This window comes from Capsicum annuum, chromosome 8, assembly GCF_002878395.1.
Source record: "Capsicum annuum cultivar UCD-10X-F1 chromosome 8, UCD10Xv1.1, whole genome shotgun sequence".
Classification (NCBI taxonomy): domain Eukaryota; kingdom Viridiplantae; phylum Streptophyta; class Magnoliopsida; order Solanales; family Solanaceae; genus Capsicum; species Capsicum annuum.
Genome location: NC_061118.1, coordinates 79604864 through 79627984, shown reverse-complemented (window position 1 = coordinate 79627984; position 23121 = coordinate 79604864). Strand labels below are relative to the sequence as shown.

Sequence of the window (23121 nt, the reverse complement as noted above, 5' to 3'; positions counted from 1 at the left end):
AATGCAGGATTTGCTACTAAGGGTCAAACCCTATGTTGACAGGAATGCCCCCATCCCTGGGTTCGCTCAGTCCTGAATCCTACTCCCAACTGAGTAGACACTGAACTGATTTCTAGACTATATTAGGCTTGACTGAGTTGTTACTGATTGTACTGTCTATCTGAACTGAACTGGGTCCACTGAGTTTCATTAATTGATGAAGTACTACTGAATTCTATTAACTGACTGAATACTATGGAGTTTTGTTAATTGACTGAGTTTACTAAGGTCTGAACTGAATACTGTACTGGAACTATGATTTATTTTTTAGTACTACTGTTCGTGATACTACTGAGGCTGTTCTGTAACTACTGTAGCTCTAGATAAACAGCTAAGTTTTTAGGTATTAGATACCCCCAGAACTAGATATCATGAAAAGTAAATCATAGCATAGACTTGAAAAGCATAACCATATGCACTTGTTCATAACTCATTCATAGAGACATTTTATCAAACACTTGCATGATATAACTTGCACATAAGCTAGCATGACATGATTTTCCCCTTTTTAGTTCACATGAGCAATTTATCAAGCACTTGGAGAACACAATCTATGCACATGATACTAAACAACATGTAGGCATCATAACTTCAATTCCAATTTCACATATTTAAGGGTTTAACTTGAATTCACATGATACTACACATATATAAATCAACTCCACATGAAACTTGTAGTGAAACGTGGACTTAGAACCCCAATTAATCATTATCATCACGAATATAATCAAACCCAACATGGAATTCATGAAATCAATACACTTGAAGTTTTAAAATAGTTTCTTGGACTCTAAGGTAGAAGGAACCCTTGGATGAAAACTTCACATACCTTAACAATTAAATTATGAAGGATTGATGGTAAGTTCTTGAGCCTTGAATTGAATTTGAAATCTCCTAGGGTTTGTCCTTGAGAGCAACTTGTCAAGAATGAATAGTTTTTGCTCGTAGAAGGATTTAATTTGGTGTTTTGGGGCTGATAGACGTGGAAAAAAGATCTAATTACCCCTGAGGATGCGACTTTTTAATAGCTGAAAACTGATCTAGCAATGGGCCGCGTCGTTGCCAGCAATGCGATGGCCAACGCACCGTGTCGAGTCTGTGTCGATTTACTGGAATTTGCACTGGGAGTTGGAGGAAAAATTTATTAATGTGATGGCGACACGTCGAGATCGCATCGATCCACTGGTTTGAGCTTTCCAATGTGATACAAATGAAGTTCGAAATATCCGAAACTTGTTGGGGAACACCCATTGACATTCTTGATCATGATTCAACCTAAAAATAATTACTTTAAGGTCATGAGGGTAGAGAAATAGAGTCGCCAACCTACGAAGGCTAAAATAACACTAAGTCTGAATACTTAGCTAAAATTTTCTCTAAAATAACACTAAGTCTGAATACTTAGCTAAAATTTTCTAAGTCTGGGACCCTTAACAAGCTTAAAGGACTGAGTTAAGCTAAGGATTTTGCGGGATCTTACAGTAATGCTCCCTCTTATTCATCTTTACTTGTTCATATTATTAAAATTGATGTCCAACAATACTTGTCCAATTTGAAGAATTAATAGATAATTTATTTATTCTTATTCATTTTATCCTTGTTATTAAATACTATAAACAATATATTTAAATTAGGGAAAATTACCCTATATGGCCTTTAGGGTAAAATAATTACCCGAAATGCCTATATTCTAAACTTTACAGGCGCTGGCTCATTCCTCTTCCACTACCTTTGATGCCTGAGTTTATTAGTGAGGTCACTGGAGCTTGGAAACACCTATCCATTTCTTTTTTCTCCTTTCCCTTTTCATTTTGCTATTTCGGCTAAATCACTCACTCACCACCACAAAATTCAAACAAAGAACAATAACAACAGTCACAATCACTCCAAAAGTAGATCAAAAAAATCCAAACAATCAAATCAATCAGATCCACAACACCCCCACCAACCATCGAACCCATCCACCAGACCTCAACTCCAACTGAATCCTATCACTTTGGCGAACTAAACACACCACATCAAAATTTTGTACACAACTGCTCATGTTTATCAAATTTGTACAACAAACAAATTAGCATAAATGGATAGAGGGCAAAAGAGGAATCTAATAAAGGGAGAAGGAGTTATTGTGTATAATTATGTATAGGTGTATAAAAATGTAACAGTGTGTATAAACATTTCTTATAAACTTACTATTTGTATTTATACATACATACATACATACATACATACATACATACATAATTTTGTATATATATGTGTGTGTGTGGATAAATTTTTATAAAGTGATAGAAAGTGGATTAAGTATTATAAAGTGGTATAAAGTAGTATAAAATAGTATAAAGCTATATAAAATTATATATAGTGTAAAAAATGAGACTATACAATAGTAATTAATTTTATGGGCTATGTAAATATAAATATTTTTTTGAAAAAGTAGTATATTTTTTAAATTATTAAAATTTAGCTTATTATTTATTGTTTATGCCAAACAATAATGCATAAATTTTGTCGTATATGGAGTAAGATTAATATAGTCATTTCGATCCTCGTTATTGTCACTTCCCAAAATAATCTCTAGACGTGACTGGTACCCGCTAACACCACTTGTCAGGAGAATCAATCTTCCTTACACTTTACCAGATAATAAACTCTAAGGTAAGATATTTACAACTTCAACGCATTAATAAATAGCGAATATTAATTCAACAAAATTCCATAATCAAATTATAAATTCAACAATCACTCGAGAACCAATTCTTTGTCCCAAATCTCACACTAAGACCATGGAGCATCTAAGATAGAGTTACATGAGTTCAACCTTTGGGCATGCAAATCCAACGAAAAGAAACATAAACTACATAGATAAAGTTGAAACGAAAGCCTTCACGAACAATTTGAAGGCTCACCTTAGCAATAGAATCCTTACGGAGGAACCGTCACCCACTAGTTTTACCTTGCGTGGTAATATCTGCAGACATGTAAGTAAGAAGTAAGCTATATATAAATATAACTCAGTAAGATCATCGACTTGCTACTTTAAGTACTCCTGGGACAAGTATTAGAAAATACAACAACACCAAGAAAGTGAAGTTGTTACACACAGAAATTATATCATAATAAGATGACCAGCAAGATCCAACGATCCTTCATTAAGAACCACATGCCTCAATACAATTCATACAAAACACTTATCATAATTTATAATTAAAGTAATTAGCCAACACCAAGAGTTCCGAGTAACATACAGAATGCGCCAAACATATAAAGAGTATACACAATACTCGGACAACATACACAATGCGCCAAATACATCAAGAGTCTACATAGTACTCAGGAAAACATACACAATGTCCCATATCAATTCAAGAAGCATACACAATGCTCAAGGGAAGCATACACAATGCTCAAGGAAAACATACATAATGCCCCATTAGTACTAAGAAGCATACGCCATATTCAAGGAAGCATACACAATGCCCCAGTCTAATAATACACAAACGTAGCACATCACATTATATTTTATAAAGAAAATTTAGCATTCTTAAACATAAAGTATACGCGATTGGCCTTGAAGACCGATGATTCTGCCAAGCACACACTGGTCCCAACACATGGACCGGGCGGACAAAATATTTTTTAAAATAAATTTGAAAAGCAAGCACCCAAAGCTTAAAGTCCCACTTACCTCATTAATGACAAGTTCACCAACCTTGCAATCCTTAGAACCCTAATCAAATACCCTCCAATGGCTTCAATCTATGCAAAAATATTAAATAATGATATCAATTATTCTATTCGGGGTTAAGTCCCAATCCTCTTAACATTCACACCCAATGTCGATATTGCCACTGTTAATATTCTACTCTAAGAATCGTCACTGAAATCAGGAATTTCTCATCATTATCCAATCAGTTCTTCATTATAAATATTCCCTATTTATCTAGTTGCTTGAAGTGATGGAAACAAAAAGTTAAAGCAAGTATAGTGATTCCGATCGATATGTTCTATTTCCTTTCTCGTCTTTATTTTTTTTCTTCCACCAACTAATCAACATTAATCAATTTTTGTTCCTTCACCTCAGTGGTAGACAACTTACTCATATGAAAAAAATTAAATACACACTATTTGTCGTTTTGAGCAGTCATTGTTTTCATAATTCTATGCAAAAGAACTACAAAAAGAAGTTTCATACTTTGTCACTTTACGAGGATGCCTGCTAACGATGATTGAGTACTCTCTGTTTTTTTTATCTCTCTTCCTACGCAGCTTGTTGTCTCCTCCAAAATAATGGGATAAAAAAATAGCCCAAGAATTCTATATAAACTCTTTTTTTTAGGGTGAAACTGAAGGGAAACAGTTGGCTCTTGAATTGCTTTCTTCAACTCTATTACTCCTCCGTTTAAAAAAGAATGACCTACTTTTCTTTTTAGTTCATTAAAAAAGAATGACCCTTTTCCTTTTTTGGCAATACTTTAATTTTAGCTTTCCACATGACATGTTTATGACCACAAGATTAAAGGGTATTTTGGTACATTTGACACTGCTTTAATTCAAGGCCACAAGATTCAAAAGTTTCTTTATTTTCTTAAACTTTGTGCCAAATCAAAGTAGGTTATTCTTTTTTAAATGGAAGGAGTAATGACTTACTTTGATTTAACACAAAGTTTAAGAAAATAAAGAAGACTTTTGAATCTTGTGGCTTTAAATTGAAGTAGTGTAAATATATCAAAATGCCCTTTAATCTTGTGGTCATAAACATGCCATATGGAAAGTTGAAATGAAAGTATTGCTAAAAAAGAAAAAAAATGATTCTTTTTTAAACGAATTAAAAAGAAAAATAAGTATTTTTTTTAAAACGGAGGGAGTATTAATTATTAATAATAATAAAATAAGCTAAATTACCCATTTACGTCTCATTAAAAGTCTGGGTTATTACAGTTGTGTTCCCATCGATCAGTTCTTCCCTTTACTCTTCGCTTTCCTGTAAACCCAAAGTCTCGAAGCCCCTTTTATCCCGGTTCTTCCTTTGCTGTAAGGGCACTGCTCATTCCCTCTGCGTTTATCTTAATCGGGTTGTATTTCTTGCTTTTCTACTTGACCTTGTAGTCACAATTCTTGTTGCGTAATTCTTGATTTTGATACTGACACTCACCCACTTACATAACAACTCTCTAATTTTTTTGCTGTTTGTCCGTATTATTTGCTTGTGCCGTCACTTTCGTTTTTTGATCTTTCATGAATTTTTGTGTCTTTTATATCATGGTAGTTCCATTTGATGTTCAATCGTTGGTTGACACAATTGTTTTGGTTATAGGTTACAGTAGTTACATGGATAAGTTGAGCTTTTCTACTAGTTGTGTATTTGAATTTTAATGTTGAGAGTCATGTTTTTAATTGCTGTATTAATCGATCCCCACTACTAGGCGTTTATCAAACGGACCTTAGACCTGGACGTAGAGACTGTAAAAAAGGCAGGAAAAATATTTTATATTCTCCTGGCTTGATTTAAATCCTTCTTTTTACTAAAAAATATAGATCACACATCGCTCCATCTAACAAGAGAAGGTTCTTTTTCCTCAATTCAATTTTGAATCTGTAGTTCTTTAGTTATCTTAGTTTTAACTGTCAAATGAATTGGTCAGAATTAATGATTAGTATTTTGTTCCTTTAAATCCCAGATGGCTTCCACTATGTTCTCTCTAGCTTTTGCCACTCCATCAGCTTCGTTTTCCTTGCAACATAATCTCAAGGTAATATGTCATCACTTGCTTGATCATTTTTCATTTATGCCATTTGGAAGTTGCCCTAACTTCTACTGTGAGGAGGATTCATCTCGTTGTTTCTGTTTGAGCAGTCAAAGTTGAAGCTAGGGACTTCTAGCCAAAGGGCCTTTTCCGGGAAGGACTTTGTGAAGGCAAAGGTAGGAACTTTGTGTTGTTTGTGCACTTTTGCTGAGAGGCGTCAGCTTCCCTGATGTAGTGCAACTGCCAGTAGGTTCCATCCTTTAGAGCATAGAAAAGAAAAGTTCAATTGGGAAATAATGGTGGGAGTGGGATGATTTGCATACAAATGAACAGGTGTCTCTAGCTTGGTGTATGATGCTGGATGGTCCCCTATAATGCTTCGTAAATCAACTCCAGAACTTATTATTGTTTCAAGACTACTAATTACAAAATCTGGGTGGATCAGTGTGTAACACCATTACACACACTTGACAATAACTTAGATAGAGGCACAGTGGGGAAAGACAAAGAACACGAGCTCAGGCAGATTGCTTATTTTTTTGCAACTATATCCAAACCCAAGGGGAGGGAAGGGCATGAACCCAACGATGATACTGTGATTTAATTTTTTAACTTTGTGAATTGGGATGACCTATATCAAAATTATGATGTTTCTTTCTGTTTTCCAGTCAAATGGTCGGACTGCTATGACTGTTGCTGTTAATGTCTCTCAATTTGAGGGAATAACAATGGCTCCTCCTGACCCCATTCTTGGAGTCTCTGAAGCATTCAAGGCTGATACAAATGAACTGAAGCTTAACCTTGGAGTCGGAGCTTACCGCACAGAAGATCTTCAACCATATGTCCTCAATGTTGTTAAGAAGGTAAGTTCTTTATCCCTTGTTTAAGCTCTAGTAGTTTGTAAATTATGAATGAGTTGCCTTGTCCTGACTCCTGTGTGTTCATCCTTAAAAATTGTAACAACTTTCTATAGTTTTGCCTCTGAATGATGAGGAAATTACTTTTCTTTAGGCTGAGAACCTTATGCTGGAGAGAGGAGAAAACAAAGAGGTACTTAATTTTGGCTTTGACTAGTTTTATGTGGTGGAATTTGTTACTTACTTTTATCCATGGATACATAGTATCTTCCGATAGAAGGCTTGTCTGCATTCAACAAAGTCACATCAGAGTTATTGTTTGGGGCAGATAACCCAGTGCTTCAGCAACAAAGGGTAAATTTTTTGTTTTTAACTTAAAGTGAAAGAGTATCCTGGAACATGAAAATTCAGTTTCGTTGCATTTTGTTGCGCATGACATTCTTCGTTTCTTGTTCAGGTGGCAACGATTCAAGGTCTATCAGGAACTGGGTCATTACGTATTGCTGCAGCACTGATAGAACGTTACTTTCCTGGCTCTAAAGTTTTGATATCATCTCCAACATGGGGTGTGTATATATTGCTTTTGGATTACTTTAGGTGAATTTCATTATACTGAATTTTGCCGTTGCGTTTTGCAGGAAATCATAAAAACATTTTCAATGATGCCAGAGTGCCTTGGTCTGAATATCAATACTATGATCCTAGAACAGTTGGCCTTGATTTTGCTGGAATGATAGATGATATAAAGGTTATTATCGTCCTCACTTGTCGTCCTTATAAAGCAGCAATGAGCACAGTCTTCCTTCTCCACAAGTTCATTGACTTCTGGTGCCTTTGTATGTGGGACATGCTCTGACTTTCAGTAGTTGAAGTTGAGATAATTATTCATTCTAGAATAGCATAGTATCTCCCAGATGCTTTTTCTGTTTCGTGGTGCTCTTCCTTCCTATGTTTGTATTGGCTCATATCTCTGCTTATAGCTTACATGTAACTTTGCAACCAAGTCTGCTCGTTCTATATGTTTCTTGGTAGGAATGACTTGGTTCTGTTAATGTGAGCAGTCATATTTCCGAAAAGGAAAATCAGAGGAGCTTGGTTCTCACACTCTACTTAGAGAAAGTTTGGTACGATTTGGAATGTGAAATGTCACCCTTTATCTTATGGTATGGGTGAGGAATCAAAAACAACAATCCAAACCCAGTTGTTCTTAGGAGGCAACCTCTCTGTTCCGCTGCGGGTACACCCGTGAGTTTAATGTTCTCACCATCCTTTTAAGAGCATCTGTCAACTGACTCAACACCAATCATGGTGGGAAAGGAAGGATTGCCCCCCCCCCCCCTCCGCCCCCCCAAACCCCTTTTTCGACTTTTGATTAACCAATTTAGAGGGTATTTGGATGAGCTTTTAGGAAGCAGCTTATAAGCTAGAAGCCATAAGTAGGGGAGACTCTACTTTTGGCTTATTTTCATACTTTTTTGGTCTAAAAGTGAGTGCTTAAAAGCACTTTTTAAGTTTGCCAAACACTACTAAAACTTAAAAAGTGCTTAAAAGTCAAAAGCACTTAAAAATAAATCAATCCAAACACCCCCTTCACCTTTCAAATGTATATTATGCATCTTGGAATGTGAGGGAGGAGCAGCAAACTGATAAAGAAATGGACCTTGGGCCTAACTCAACCTCAAAAGCTAGCTCATGAGGGGAGGATTGCCCAAGACCATGTAAGGAGACCAAGGACCCTATGTGTAGCCTCTTGTTCATGGTGTTTTGGTGATGTCTATGATTTTATATAGCTATAACTAGTTTATAATCTTACTTTGTGGGTGTCTGGTTTCCTTTACTATCTAGTGTTGTGATATTCCTTGCTGTTTGCTTTATGTTTTTTGTTTGTTATATTTATTATCTATCCGAAGTCGGGGGTCTATCAGAAACAGCCTCTCTACTTCACCTGAGGTATTGGTATGGACTGCGTACACTTTACCCTCCCCAGACTCCACTTTGTGGGAATATACTGGGTATGTTGTTGTTGTTGTGGAATGTGAGGGGCATAAATTGTAAGAGGAACAGGAGTATAATCAGGAATATGCTAAGAACCTGGAAAGTGGATGGCGTTCGTCTGCATGAAACAAAAATGAAGGGGGAGATGGCTAATATTGTCAAAGAAGTTTTGAGGAGTAGATGGGCAGATTATGTACAATTAGAAGCCAGTGGGACTGGAGGGGGAGTCATAATAATGTGGGATAAAAGAATTTGGTAGGGGAAGTGAGCAGTGTGGGTGCATTTTCAGTTTCCTGTTGCTATTCTGGAAAGAATGAGGATTTCAATTGGCATATAACAGGAGTTTATGCTCCTAATAATAGAGTGCAGAGGGAAGAAACATGGTGGAGATTGGGGCAGCCAGAGATTTATTCTCAGGAGCATGGGTTTTATGTGGTGAGTTCAACATAGTAATGTACCCTTCTGAGAAACATAAGTGCCGCAGAATCAGCAGGTCAATGACAGATCTGTCTGAGTTCATTGAAGACATGGAACTAATGGCTCTAGATTTAGCTGGGGGATAATATACATGGAGGAAAGGTGACAGACATCCAACAGCAGCTAGATTGGACAGGTTTCTATTCTCTGGAGAATGGGACACTAATTTCAGGAACATAAAATAGTCTGTGCTTCAGGGAATTTTTTCTGACCATGCACCTATAATGTTACAATGTGGAGACTGGGAGACAACCAAATCATACTTCAAATTTGAGAATTGGTGGCTGACCACAGAGAACTTCAATGAAAGAGTTAAGTTGGTGGGAGTCTTTCCAGTTTCATGGTAAGCCAGTTTTCGTTTTGGTAGCAAAGCTAAAGGCATTGAAAGGGAAGTTGAAAGAGTGGAGTAAGACTAATCGAGGCAATCTGAAACAACAGAAGCAGATGGTAGTTAATCATTTAGCAGAATATGATATGATACAAAACCAGAGAATTTCGGAAGAGGGGGAGATAGCTTCTAAAATAGACCTGACTGCTGAGTATGAAAAAATAGCCAAAAATGAAGAAATTGCCTGGAGACAAAAATCTAGAGCCATCTGGCTTAAGCAGGGGGATAGAAGTACAAATTTCTTCCATAAAAGAGCAAATGCCCACAGAAGGTTCAACAACATTGACAAACTAAAAGAGAGAGAAGTGATGGTGACTGAACCCAATGAGATTCAGGGAGATCATGGACTATTATGAGAAATTATATTCTGAATCTGAGAACTGGAGGCCACAACTGGTGAGGAGAGATTACCCTATGATTGATGTAGCTGATAACAACCAACTGATGGCTGGTTCTCTTTGAAGCTCAGGATATCTTAGAAAGCATAAAAGCTTGTGTCGGGGACAAAACCCCTGGCCTGTATGGCTTTTCTATATATCTCTTCAGTCAATGTTGGGAAATCATCAAGTCAGATATGGTAGAAGCAGTACAAAATTTCCGTAAGGAAGGGATATTTGAGAAGAGCATAAATGCCACGTTTGTGGCTCTGATACCCAAGAAGGTAGGGGCGGTGGAACTCAATGACTTCAGACCAATAAGTTTAGTTTTTTTTTTTTGTGTGTGTTTGGTTTGGGGGGGGGGGGGGGTTGGACTTTTGGCTGGAAGATTGAAGAAAGTGATGCACAAGATAGTAGACAGACAACAAATGGCTGTCTTCAAGAATAGACAGATCATGGATGTAGTAGCAATTGCCAATATATGTGTTGACTCATGACAGAGGGATAGACAACCCGGTATCTTATGCAAACTGGATATCCAGAAGGCATATAAGCACCTAAAGGAACTTTCTGATGAACATGTTGCAAAAAATGGGCTTTGGTCCAAGATGGTTAAGGTGGATTAGACATTGCATAAGCTCAGTGAAACTTTCGGTGTTGATCAATAGGAGTTCTTGTGGTTTTTTCCCATCTCATAGAGGATTGAGACTAGGGGACCCTTTATCCCTTTTTCTCTTTATACTAGCTATGGAAAGCTTGAGTAACCTTTTCCAGACAGCAAAAGGTAATTGATGGATTAAAGGCTTCCAGGTTGGAGGCAATGATGTTCCGACTTTTGACGGAACATTTTACATCTTTTTTAAGGGATAATTGTGTGTTTTCAAGCAACTGATGTTGTATTTAATACTGGATTTTAGTGTTTTCAGGTCAAGGAGTTAGCTGAAGAAGAAACTTGGAAAAGTAGCAGAAAAAGGCCACTGACGTGAACTGGCGGACCGTTAGCCATGCGACGGATCGCTAGGGTGACCGTCAGAGTTAAGCAGAAAGGAACAAAGGAGTAACTCCTGCTACAGTCCAAGTGACGGACCGTTGGATCGCCAACTTGTCCGTCGGGCTGAATCAGAGAATGACTTTTCAAAGGATCCAGCGACGGCCCATGCGACGGACCGTCAGACTAGCGACGGTCTGCCAACCTTACCGTCACCACTTAACTAGAAAGTGACCAATTGTGACCTTCAGCGACGGTCCACGTGACGGACCGTCAGCCTACCGACGGTTTGTCAACCTTGACGCGGTTTTAATGAGTTCAAATTTCAAATCTGTAGGACCTGGGAACATATAAACACCCAATTTAGGTTTTATTTAGGTATTTTTTATCATATTTCCATATAGAAAACCTTATTGCAAGTATTATTCACTGTGATTGAAGCTACAATTGTGGATCTAGTTTTCTTTATTCATATTTTTCATTGAAGATTCAAGAACAATTCTTGTAATTTTTGTAAGTAATTCTCTGAATTCATTTATGAAAAACACAATGATTTCTTCTTCTCCTCTTAAGATGTGTGGCTAAACTTCCATAACTAGGGTTATGGGAGCCTTGATGTGAATAGCTGGTTGGGGTAGTGAAAATGCTTAATTCCCACATATAATTGAGGTTGTATGAACCCTTCTTCACATTAATGACCTTTCTTGGTTGCAAACTTGAAGGGTGAGCCCAAGAACATTACTTGTCTTAGAAGAAAAGTATCTGTCGAGAAAAGGAGTTTACATGAAACCTAAAGGCTTTAACCTTAGGGTTATGGGTTGATGCCTCAACAAGGATTGACCCACATTTGAGACTAATTGAATAAATCAAAACTCTTTAAGTTCGAAAGAATTAAAGGGTAAATTATCCATTTAGGTTGAGAAACAAATGGGTAAACTCTAGAATTCAATAACTCTTGCAATTAAAGTTGTCGAAGGTAGCTGTATGGACTGCGTACATTTTACCCTCCCCAGACCCCACTCTCTGGGTATACACTAGGTCTGTTGTTGTTTTTGTTGTTGCAATTAAAGTTGTAAATTGGGAATTTAAGATAATTCACGTCCCCGTCTGCTTGAACATCTTGGTGAACATAACTCTAGTTTGTTTATTCTCATTGAATTAATACCTGAAATAAAACTCGCTAGTTGGAACACTGATCAGTACAACCATTTAAATACTGTTAACAATTCAAACCCCTTTTTATCCGGAGCCTTCGATCAACGGTCTATTAACAACCATAACACTTAGTTTGCATAGGGTTCCCTGTGGGATTCGATCCCAACCTAGTTGGGTTCTATATTTGACAACGACCGTTTACACTTTCTAACGAGAGTTGTAATTTGGGCGTATCAGGCAACTCAGGAAACAATTTAGAGATTACTCATTTGCATTATGCAGATGACACTCTAGTTTTCTGTGAAGTAATAGAGGAACACATGCTGATCTTGAGAGTGATTTTCATCATTTTTGAGGTCGTGTCTGGTTTGCACATTAACTGGAACAAGACTTTCATATATCCAGTTAATGATGTAGCAAACATAGAATACTTAGCTTGCAGGTTAGGAGGCACAGTGGGTGCAGTACCAACAACTTATTTGGGGATGCCTCTGGGGGCAAAAAGCAAGTCAAAAGAAATTTGGAGTGGTGTTATTGAAAATGTGAGAGGAAACTTGCAAACTGGAAGTGCCAATATCTATCATCTGGTGGTAGACTCACTTTAGTGAACAGTGTTCTGGATGCTTTACCTGCATACATGATGTCAGTGTTCCCAATCCCAGTTAGTGTGACTAAGAGGTTGGATGCTTTAAGTCGGAACTTTCTGTGGCAGGGTAGTGAAGATAAGAAAAGTGATCATCTAGTGGAGTGGGAAAAACTATTGGTCAGCAAAAGAGGGGGAGGTCTGAATATCAGAGATTTGAGAACTCAGAACAAAAGTCTAATGATGAAATGGTTATGGAAGTTTGTCTCACCAGAAATTTCTCTATGGAGGAAGTGATCAAATATGGTATGGAGGACAAGTGGATGACAAGAGTGGTTACCAGTCCCCCCTATAACTGCAGTGTCTGGAGACCAATAAGAAATTTATGGTAACAAGTCTGGGATAGAACAAAATGCAAGGTGGGTAATGGTGAGAAAGTGAATTTGTGAAATGATAATTGGTGTGGTCAGGGGATTCTCAAAAAGCTTTTCTTGGGATATGCAGTTTAAGTCAACCAAAAGGATGCCACTGTGGCTGATTTATGGACAGGACAAGGGTGAAACCTTCATCTGAGAAGGAATTTAAATGATTGGGAAATGGCAACCATAGCGACTTTTCATGACACAATGACTTGAGTTACAGATTACAGATTGCTAGGGAAGTGGGAAAGTAGGGGTGTGTTCACTGTTAGATCTGCCTACAGAGAATTAAGGTCTACTGAAGATCATGTAGTAGGTTGGCCTTGGAAGACGATCTGAAAAACAAAAATCCCTCGCAAGGTGAACTATTATTTTACATGGCTTTTGGCAAAGGAAGCAGTGTTGACAGATGAGATTTGGAACAAAAGAAAGTTTAATCTATGCTCTAGGTGTCATTTATGTAAAGAACAGGTTGATACCAGAATTATCAAAAAGACAAGAAAACACACTCAAAACAGTCCACAAATCCGAAGATTCAAGGACCGTTTAGAGACCACACTCGGATTCAACAATAACAACAACAATGACGAGATAAAGAGTGTTTTAACACCGAAACAGCCAATCCAAAGTAAGATTAACAACAACAATATGAAGACAAGATGAACAACAACAAGGATATAACAATGACAAGAAGTCACGGGTTACAATACTAGAACAAGAACACCAACAATTAGAACAAAGTAAAGATAGAACGATAGACAAATAGAGATGTAATATTAAGGATCCAAGAGCTTATTCCACTCTTGGACCTGTAATACCACACACAACATAAACCTATCTCTTACGTGACCTCAAGGGAACCAGAATCCCCAAGCAACCAACGTTTCTAAGCTAGCTACCAACACAAGGATTCCACCTTGCAAGACACTCTATGGTGCTCTCAAAACATATCATCAAAATCTAAATGACAAAATGACCTAATTGTTCTATTTATAGGCTAGGGCAACACTTGTTACATAAATGACCAAAAGACCCTTAATGAGCCCAAACAAAAGGGCTTGGCTTCTTGGACAGCTTTGGAGTGTTGGAACTTGTTCTCTACACTTCAAAGCTTGTTCCTTGGTTAGGCAGCCCCACAAGCTCGGGTCTTTCCTCACGTCTTCATATCCTCGAGTGCTAAGATGCCTCTTTGACCCGTATCATCCTCCCCTCCTTAGAAAGGATTCGTCCTCGAATCCGAACCTTGCAAAATAATAAGAAGGACAAGCAAACACAAGTTCCTCAAGGTATGAGAGTTAGGATTAGCGTAATCAATTATAGCATCATGCCAAGGTGGCTCAAATTTCACATATAACCAAACATCCCTCGGGTTCTCAAAAATGACACCAATCACGGGAAACCCGAATTACATACAAGACATGCTTAGCATCAGCATAACCATGCCCGCACAATGCACACACGCCATTCTAGAATATGGTTTGAAATGAATCAACATCACATTTCAAATTGTCACCGGGATCAAAGGGGTAGAGTGTCCATGGACATGGGTGGAGGACATACTTCCTTTCACGAAGACTACCACCATTACACTTATTGACACCCTCTATACTAACATGATCTACAACAAAAACAACTAGAGGGTCATCCTTAGTCAATCGACCAACATGTTCAACATCACCATTTTCACACACAAGTTGGTCTTCATGACTTCCATAAGAGAATGTACTATCACTTGCCACAATGGCTTCAACACTAGATGGATCAACTAGTATTTCCACAATCTCAAGTTGTATATTATCATCACCAAATGGAGGCACATTCGGCTCACTTAAAGGCAAACTATCATTCACACTTAGTTGGCTACTAGCCTCATTCATTAGAGTACAAGAGTTAGTTTGATTACCTTGTAACTCATGTGGAGCATGTCCACTCATGGAAACTTGATTAGGAAGGCTTGGTTGCTCTATCAAGTTATCCAACTCCTTGCAAAGAGAGCTTTCCGTCTTTCATTTTTCTTTCCACTCGGTCCATTATTCTTTCCATTCTCTCCATTTGACTACTAAGGTCATGTTTCATACCCATTATGGCCGCCATCAAATTGTTCATGGTCACCTTTTCCGATGCCATAGTATCTATTAAGAACACTAAAACATAATAAAAACAATAACACGTTAATGTTAGCAAAAATCAGTCCACGAGTCGACTCAAAACAACAATTCCTCACTTTCACACTTTGACGTTTTCACTCTAATGGTCTCACAAGCATTGATAACTCGCTTATTCTACAATGAGGTTACTTGGTCCCAATTGTGGTCGAGGTCGGAGTAGATTCTTGTTTGAAACGACTCAAATAAGTAATGTACGAAGTTGAACCAAAAGATACCACGACTCAAAAACGAGAAAAGCACAAAACAAACAACGTTAACACGAAGAAGTGTATTCAAAAACTAATTTACAATCTAGTAGAGGAGTACTAGCTTGTCGATTAGTTATTAGAGTCAACAAACGAAACTAGGAACCAACAATAAGAAATTAAGAAAATCCAAATTTGAGCCAAAATTTGTTGTGCGAACAGAAACAGTGACGTGGCAGTCATGTATTGGTTGCGGCCTAACAATTTTTTTATTTTCTAAAATTGAAAGTCTTGAACAATTGGTGATTTGGAATTGGTGGGAATTGTTTTGGAGGGAAACAAGTCTTGAAATCTTCTTCAAATTCAAAAGAATGGAAGACTTGACTTTTTGCACTAGTTCCCTAAAACAAGGTCCTTAAAACAAGGAAAGTTGTTGAGAAGTGATTGACTAGTTGATAAATGATTGCTAGTCTTACAAGACTAATAAGTTTTCACCTTTTTCCCTTCAACTTTTTAAGATCTAGTAGTCACTTTATTCATCAAATTATGAAGGTTGTAAGAACATCAAGAACATCTTCATCAACCACCAAGAACTCAACAATCCAAACGTTCACCTGTAACAACAACAACGCCAACAAGTCACGGCTAAGACCACAATGAACAACAGCAATCGGCCACTCTTCAAGTTCACAACAACTCTAACAAGTTCAAGCTCAAGTTTAGATTTTAGACTCAAAGTGTTAGTGAACAAGAAAGCCAACACTTAGAAACAACTAAACAAACAAAAATTCTTGGCCAATACACAACAATAACACAATTTTCAGCCAAGAACACCAAATGGATAATTTTCTGGAAATTTCAGTTTTCAATCTTTTTTTTTTTTTTTTTAAATTTTCAATCAAAGGAGCCGAAGATTGGTGTTGTAGGAACAAAACCAAAGATGGCTCTGATACCAAATGTTACTGGAATTATCAAGAAGACAAGAAAACACACTCAAAACAGTCCACAAATCCGAAGATTCAAGGACCGTTTAGAGACCACATTCGGATTCAACAATAACAACAACAATGACGAGATAAAGGGTGTATTTTAACACCGAAACAACCAATCCAAAGTAAGATTAACAACAACAATATGAAGACAAGATGAATAACAAGGATATAACAATAACAACAAGTCACGGGTTACAATACTAGAACAAGAACACCAACGATTAGAACAAAGTAAAGATAGAAAGATAGACAAATGGAGATGTAATATTAACAACCCAAGAGCTTATTCCACTCTTGGACCTGTAATACCACACACAACATAAACCTATCTCTTACGTGACCTCAAGGGAACCGGAATCCCCAAGCAACCAACGTTTCTAAGCAAGCTACCAACACAAGGATTCTACCTTGCAAGACACTCTATGGTGCTCTCAAAACATATCATCAAAATCTAAATGGCAAAAACATAAATGACCAAAAGGCCCTTAATGAGCCCAAACAAAGGGGCTTGGCTTCTTGGACAGCTTTGGAGTGTTGGGACTTGTTCTCTACACTTCAAAGCTTGTTCCTTGCTTAGGCAGCCCCACAAGCTCGGGCCTTTCCTCATGTCTTCATATCCTCGAGTGCTTAGATGCCTCCTTGACCCGTATCACAGGTGGAGACAGCAACCCATCTCTTTTTACATTGCAATTGGACAACTCAACTGTGGCAGATGTTCATCCACAAGAGAAAGATCCAATGGGTGAAACTTGGAAGAATTACAGAAGTGCTAAAGTGTTGGAACAGAGATGGCAATGCAGCAAAAAAAAAGGAGAGATGCTTTGAGAAAGAAACTAGAGATGCTTGCATCTGGCGGACTATTTAGAGAAAGAAACTAGAGATGCGTTGAAGGAAGACAGAGCAGCATGCAAAAGCTAAAGATAAGACTACCTAGGCCTTTATTATTTTTTGTGTAAGCATGTAATGATAGGCAATACAGTAGATGTTCTTAATGCTATTGACTGGCTGTAACTAGAAGATCGTAGGTGCTGTAAGTAATACTTTTTGGAGGATGCTGTAACTACAAGATCTTAGGTGTTGTGAGTAAAACTTTTTGGAGAGAGGACTACTCTTTGTTGTAGTATACCTGTGGATATATAGAAGTTAATGGTACCTTTCTCAAAAAAAAAAATATGTATTGCATTCAAATTCATTTGAAGTCACTGAATAACTTTGGAGGGTATAATTTTTCTTGTGAGTATGGAGCATGCAACAAGGTGGCTGCTTTATCTCCTTTTAGCTCTTCAGTTCCTATCTCGGTTTGAAATATAGAATTTTATTTTCTGCATTGTCTTACAAGTCAAATAGGATCATCCAGTACTAGATGTCTTCTTATGTCTAATACATGTGTGTGCAGTTTTGTTGGCCTTGCTCTTCTTCCCACACTAAAAAAGTAGAGTCTGAGGGATCTCTTGCAGTTCTTGTGTAAGTCATTGACAAAATGTATGGCATTACTTGTTTATAGGCTGCCCCAGAAGGATCTTTCATCTTGCTCCACGGCTGTGCACACAACCCAACTGGTATTGATCCCACACCTGAGCAATGGGAAAAGATTGCTGATTTAATTCAGGAGAAGAACCACATTCCATTTTTTGATGTTGCCTACCAGGTAATCTGTGGTGAACCCAAATACATTCATTTGGTGAAGCTGTAAAATTTGAAGTTCCTGAAAAGTTTTGACATGTGTGTGTGTGTGTGTGTGTGTGAGGAAGAGAGGGAGAGAGAGAGAAAGCGATGAGAGAGATTTCATCTGGTGAAGCTGTAAAATTTTAAGATCCTCAAAAGTTTTGATGTTTGTGTCTCTCTGTGTGTGTGTCTGAGAGATAGAGATAGAGAGAGAGAGGAAGATAAGGGCAGCCCGGTGCACTAAAGCTACCGCTATGTGCGGTGTCCGGGGAAGGGCCCCACCACAAGGGTGTATCGTACGCAGCCTTACCTTGCATTTCTGCCAGAGGCTGTTTCCAAGGCTTGAATCCGTGACCTCCTGGTCACATGACAGCAACTTTACCAGTTACTCCAAGGCTCCCCTTCAGAGAGAGAGAGAGGAAGGAGAGAGAAATAGGAGATTGTTTCAAACTAGTGAAAGATCTTTCTTGTTTCATTTCTTCTTTTGATATAAAGAGGGTGTACCTTTGCTAAAATGATAGATGGAAAATTTGATGGATGAAGTTGGTTAAGCCACTTCATACATTTCTATTTGGACACAGTCTAGGTGTTTATGATTTATCAATGAAATTTACTGATTTATAAAAAAATGATTTTTCTACAGTGAAATTATTAGAACAAGATCATGTGGAAGTCATTGTTTCTTGAGATATTTGCACTGGAAAGCTGCACTCTATAACAATCTAGATGCCTCATCTAATCTTCACTGCAGGGATTTGCAAGTGGCAGCCTTGACCAAGATGCCTCATCTGTGAGATTGTTTGCTGCACGTGGTATGGAGCTTTTGGTTGCTCAATCATATAGTAAAAATCTGGGTCTCTATGGAGAAAGGATTGGGGCTATTAATGTTCTTTGCTCATCTGCTGATGCAGCGACAAGGTAAAGTAGCCAACATTAGAAGCTAAACATTGTTCACTATATTCGGAAAATGATGTTGCACTAAAGATTTTGTTTAGATTATAATGCCATTTCTTTGTGTTCTGTATTTAGAATTCTCTCCGTGTGAACTATACATTACAGCAAGATGGGAAAGCTTTAATCCCTCTTCCTTTTGTTGCTTCTGACAATGATTATTGTGCCTAGCACCACTAACTTGAAGTCCTTTCTTAAGTATCTTCCCTGGCTATGACTATGTATGCAAAAAATGTTTTTTGTTTTTGCTGCTAATACCGACTTTTTTTTCTTTTGAATGGGAAGTCAATGCCGTTTTTATTTATGAAAAAACAAGCTCATCTTCCCCTCCTGGTAATATAGAACACCAGTAAAAGGTGGTCAATGGGTTTAGATAACATACAATGTTGCTGAAATGTTGGGATTAGGTCATTCTGTGTCATAGCTGAAACAGATAGAGATGTAGAATTTGTTTTGTCCATTCTTTTTTTTCTATTTGAAATAGGGTGGTATCTGGGCAAACTCACCTTGATTATTCCATCGAGTGTCTACACCTTTACTAATACAAGTACCAGGTAACTTGCCAACAAAACTGAGGCAGATGAGGAAAAAAACCACCTGACTATTTTGACTCTGCTGTGGTATGAACCCTTGTTATGTCTTGACGAGCTGAGAGAGTAGTAAGATTAAGCATTTTCTTGTGTTGTAATCAATGGTTCCATATAAAAGGCCAGGTACCAGATGCTGTCCTTTGTATCGATATCTTTTACTTTGTATGTATTGCTCTCCTTTAAGCTGAGCCATGGCCTGAGTGGATTTTATGTGGGTGAACCAGTAGAATTATTTGCTCATCTACGATTGTATGCATCTCGACTAACTCACAGGGTGAAAAGCCAGCTTAAAAGGCTTGCTCGACCAATGTACTCCAATCCCCCCATTCACGGTGCTAGAATTGTTGCCAATGTCATTGGAATACCAGAGCTCTTCAGTGAATGGAAAAAAGAGATGGAAATGATGGCAGGAAGGATAAAGAGTGTGAGACAGAAGCTATATGATAGCCTCTCCGTCAAGGATAAGAGTGGAAAGGACTGGTCATTCATTTTGAAGCAGATTGGAATGTTCTCCTTCACAGGCCTCAGTAAAGCTCAGGTAAAGCCTCGCGAATTAAGTTCTTGCTTCATTGCAGTACAGGTAAATTCAATTTGATTTGTTTGACAGTTTCTACCTTGGTCATTCACCACATTGCACATTCTTCACTCAGCATTTACGGAAGGATATTCGTTCCTTCATTTCTTACCAATTTTTAAGTTCAATATGCAAAAGATAGTGCAGTGAGTTTCCTTATGACTCAACTATGGACTAGAGTATCAACTGTACATATATTTCTTTCCCTGTACCTGCATATCCAGTGCTCATTCTTTTTCACTTTCTTTTTTGTCACGCAGAGCGAGAGCATAACCAATAAGTGGCATGTGTATATGACAAAAGATGGGAGGATATCCTTGGCTGGATTATCGTCTGCTAAATGTGAATACCTTGCTGATGCCATCATTGACACATACTACAATGCGAGCTAAATCTTGGATTGTGACAGTAAGTTTTGATAGCAATATCCGCAGGAATTTCAGTGTAATTCTTTCTTCCTGACGAGCACGTGATCCCCTCTTAAAATATTGTAAGAGAAGTTTCAGATTATTTTAGGCTTACAGATTTTATCTGTACTAGACATAAGAGCCGTGCTTGCATGGATCTAATGTATGCTAACTTTTTGTGATATAGATAAATTTTGGAGATTCAATCAATTTTTTTTGTATTTGTTTTAAATGGGTAAATTACATAAATGTACGTCATAATAGATGACTGTCTTTTTTGTCTCCTATAAGAAAAGTCCTACAAAATTAGTCTATGTAGAATAGTTACTAATTTGTCTCTCTATATTTCAAATATTTTTAAATAACTAGTTTAATCGCACGTGTAACTTTTGATTATTTAAAATTAGACGACTTTATCTATTGCAAAGATCTCTTAATGAAGTGTAAAAAGTTCAAATCACTTGTCAAAGAGAGATGCATTGCTTTGAACAATATTTGTAGTACGATTATTTTGTTTATTTTTTTATATTTAAGATCTTTTCTTATTTTAAAGTTAAATCTTAAAAAACTCTTTGATTACTTAAAACTATTAAAAATTTGGTGACTTCTTATATTTTCTTGTTCTAATGATTTCATATTTATTTCTAGATTTTTCAAATCTTCTTAAAATCAATTTTAGTTGATTTAAAATTCTTAAATCAATGAAAAAGGTATTAATTGTCATTAATTTGGATGACTTGGAATAAGAAAATATTTTATCATAAATATTAAATTAATTTTCAACTTTTATATATTAGAAAAATAATAAAAAAATAATTTTATCTAGAGGAGAGACTTTTAATGAAAGATAAAAAATTTAAATAATATTTCTCTCTATATATAGAAAGAGAAAGACTTGATCCCGCCAACGTAGCAAGATTTTTTGTTTTAGCCCCACAATATAAATTTGTCAACTTGCTTTTGTATTGAATCGGGGTCGAGGCTATTCATTCTTCAATTGTGTTCAAACAAGGAAAAAACAAACAAAGGTGAAGAGAAAGTGAGAATGGCATTGACAAGTAGGAGTTTAAACTTTGAAGTGGTTTTTTACCATTTTACTATTTACCTCAAGTCTTAACTCAACTATGAAGAACAAAAAAAGTAAATTTAAAAAGATATTAAGAAGTTCTAGGACGCGCTTAGCTATGAAATTTCTTGTTTTTATTTTTTGAAATTATTTTTCTCTACACACACACACATATATATAAGCTTACTTGTCAGAACTTTTGGTCTCTATCATTCCTACAACAAAGATCAAGAAAAGCGATAAATAGCCCCACTAAAAGATGTACCTCGTAAATATTCAAACTCAATTACAATCTAAAAAAAAAGTAATGGAAGTGTAAATACAACAAATAATAACAAAAATAATTAATAGCATCAAAATAAAAATTACAACAAAATAATATGATAAACAAAATATTAGAACAATATGATCAAACCTAACTTCTATACAAAAATTACTCAAAGCCCTACTGAACATTCGTTTACCACCTTTAAACTATAAGAAAATATATGATAATAGAGATATCATTAACCTCTACACAATAATTCATCAAAGTCCAATCGAATATTCATCAAAACAATACGATAATCAAATATCGAATAATACGATTAAAATTAACTCCTATACAAAAATTACTCAATACCCGACTGAGCGTTCATCTACTATTGTAAACGACAAGAAAAATAATATGATAATAGGAATATCATTAAACTTAACCTTTACGGAATAATTCCCCATAATCCAATCGAATATTCATCTACCACCTGTATTAAGCAGGAAAAACAACAAAGAGTAATAGAAGAAAAATTAAACTACAACAAATAAATATTAGCTGATTCAACTTAACTTTTACGAATTTTTTTTTATCAAAGTTCGGCCAGATATTCTTCGTCTATATATATAGACTGCCACCAAAATTTACAAACTCAACAAATTATGATAATTAAATTGAACTTTACAGAAAATTAACATACAATAAATATAACAAATTTTGCATAAATAAGCTAAAGGAAAAGAGAATTAAACGGAATTTAAAAAAGAAAACTAAGGGACAGACTAAGTATGACAAATTTAAACTTTTACATAGGCAAGCTTAAGAAAAAGAGAGAAAAAATTTCAGAAATTTTATACGGCTTTACTATATCTAAACATAATAATTTATAAATAGAAGAAAACTAACCTAATTAAACTTGGCCCCTTTTTTCTCTGTCTTAGCTTTTTAAATTGACTAGAAAAAGTGCATTCTTTATCGATTTAAACTCGTTTAATTTTTTGAGTGCAAAATATTTGGTAATAAATATTACGACCTTAATTATGTAGTTGATTTTTAAATTATTAAATAGTAAAAAAAAATAGTAAAAAGATGATTTTATCTATTGCGAGTTATTTTAATAAAGGGCAAAAAGTTCAAATCATTTTTTTAATAGTCTTCACACTTTTAATATATTATAAATTATAGTTATAGATAATTGCATACTTAGTTATCTTTTATTTTTTTTCTCTTCTTTATTTTCTTTTT

The 23121-nt window shown here is 36.4% G+C and overlaps 1 protein-coding gene across 3 annotated transcripts; it reads left to right on the top strand.

Annotated features, from left to right (window-relative positions):
• The first annotated feature begins 4925 nt into the window (after positions 1 to 4925).
• On the top strand, positions 4926 to 20767 carry LOC107838948 (aspartate aminotransferase, chloroplastic). 3 transcript variants are annotated; one of them, XM_016682241.2, is made up of 12 exons: positions 4926 to 5073; positions 5721 to 5792; positions 5897 to 5962; positions 6455 to 6649; positions 6798 to 6836; positions 6908 to 6997; positions 7101 to 7209; positions 7282 to 7391; positions 17875 to 18018; positions 18787 to 18953; positions 19850 to 20114; positions 20411 to 20767. In XM_016682241.2, the coding sequence occupies exons 2-12, from the start codon at positions 5721 to 5723 to the stop codon at positions 20540 to 20542; spliced, it is 1389 nt and encodes a 462-aa protein (XP_016537727.1). In that variant the 5' UTR covers positions 4926 to 5073; the 3' UTR covers positions 20543 to 20767. The 3 variants fall into 3 exon arrangements, with proteins under 3 accessions (XP_016537727.1, XP_047251680.1, XP_047251681.1); XM_047395724.1 differs by lacking the exon at positions 6908 to 6997; XM_047395725.1 differs by lacking the exon at positions 17875 to 18018.
• Positions 20768 to 23121: the final 2354 nt, after the last annotated feature.

Bases quoted from the DNA above. Each gene is read 5' to 3' on its own strand.
- LOC107838948 (XM_016682241.2), top strand. From the start codon at position 5,721: ATGGCTTCCACTATGTTCTCTCTAGCTTTTGCCACTCCATCAGCTTCG. The intron at 7,392-17,874 runs GTTATTATCGTC...ACTTGTTTATAG, and splicing joins GAATGATAGATGATATAAAG to GCTGCCCCAGAAGGATCTTT. The intron at 18,019-18,786 runs GTAATCTGTGGT...TCTTCACTGCAG, and splicing joins TTTTTGATGTTGCCTACCAG to GGATTTGCAAGTGGCAGCCT.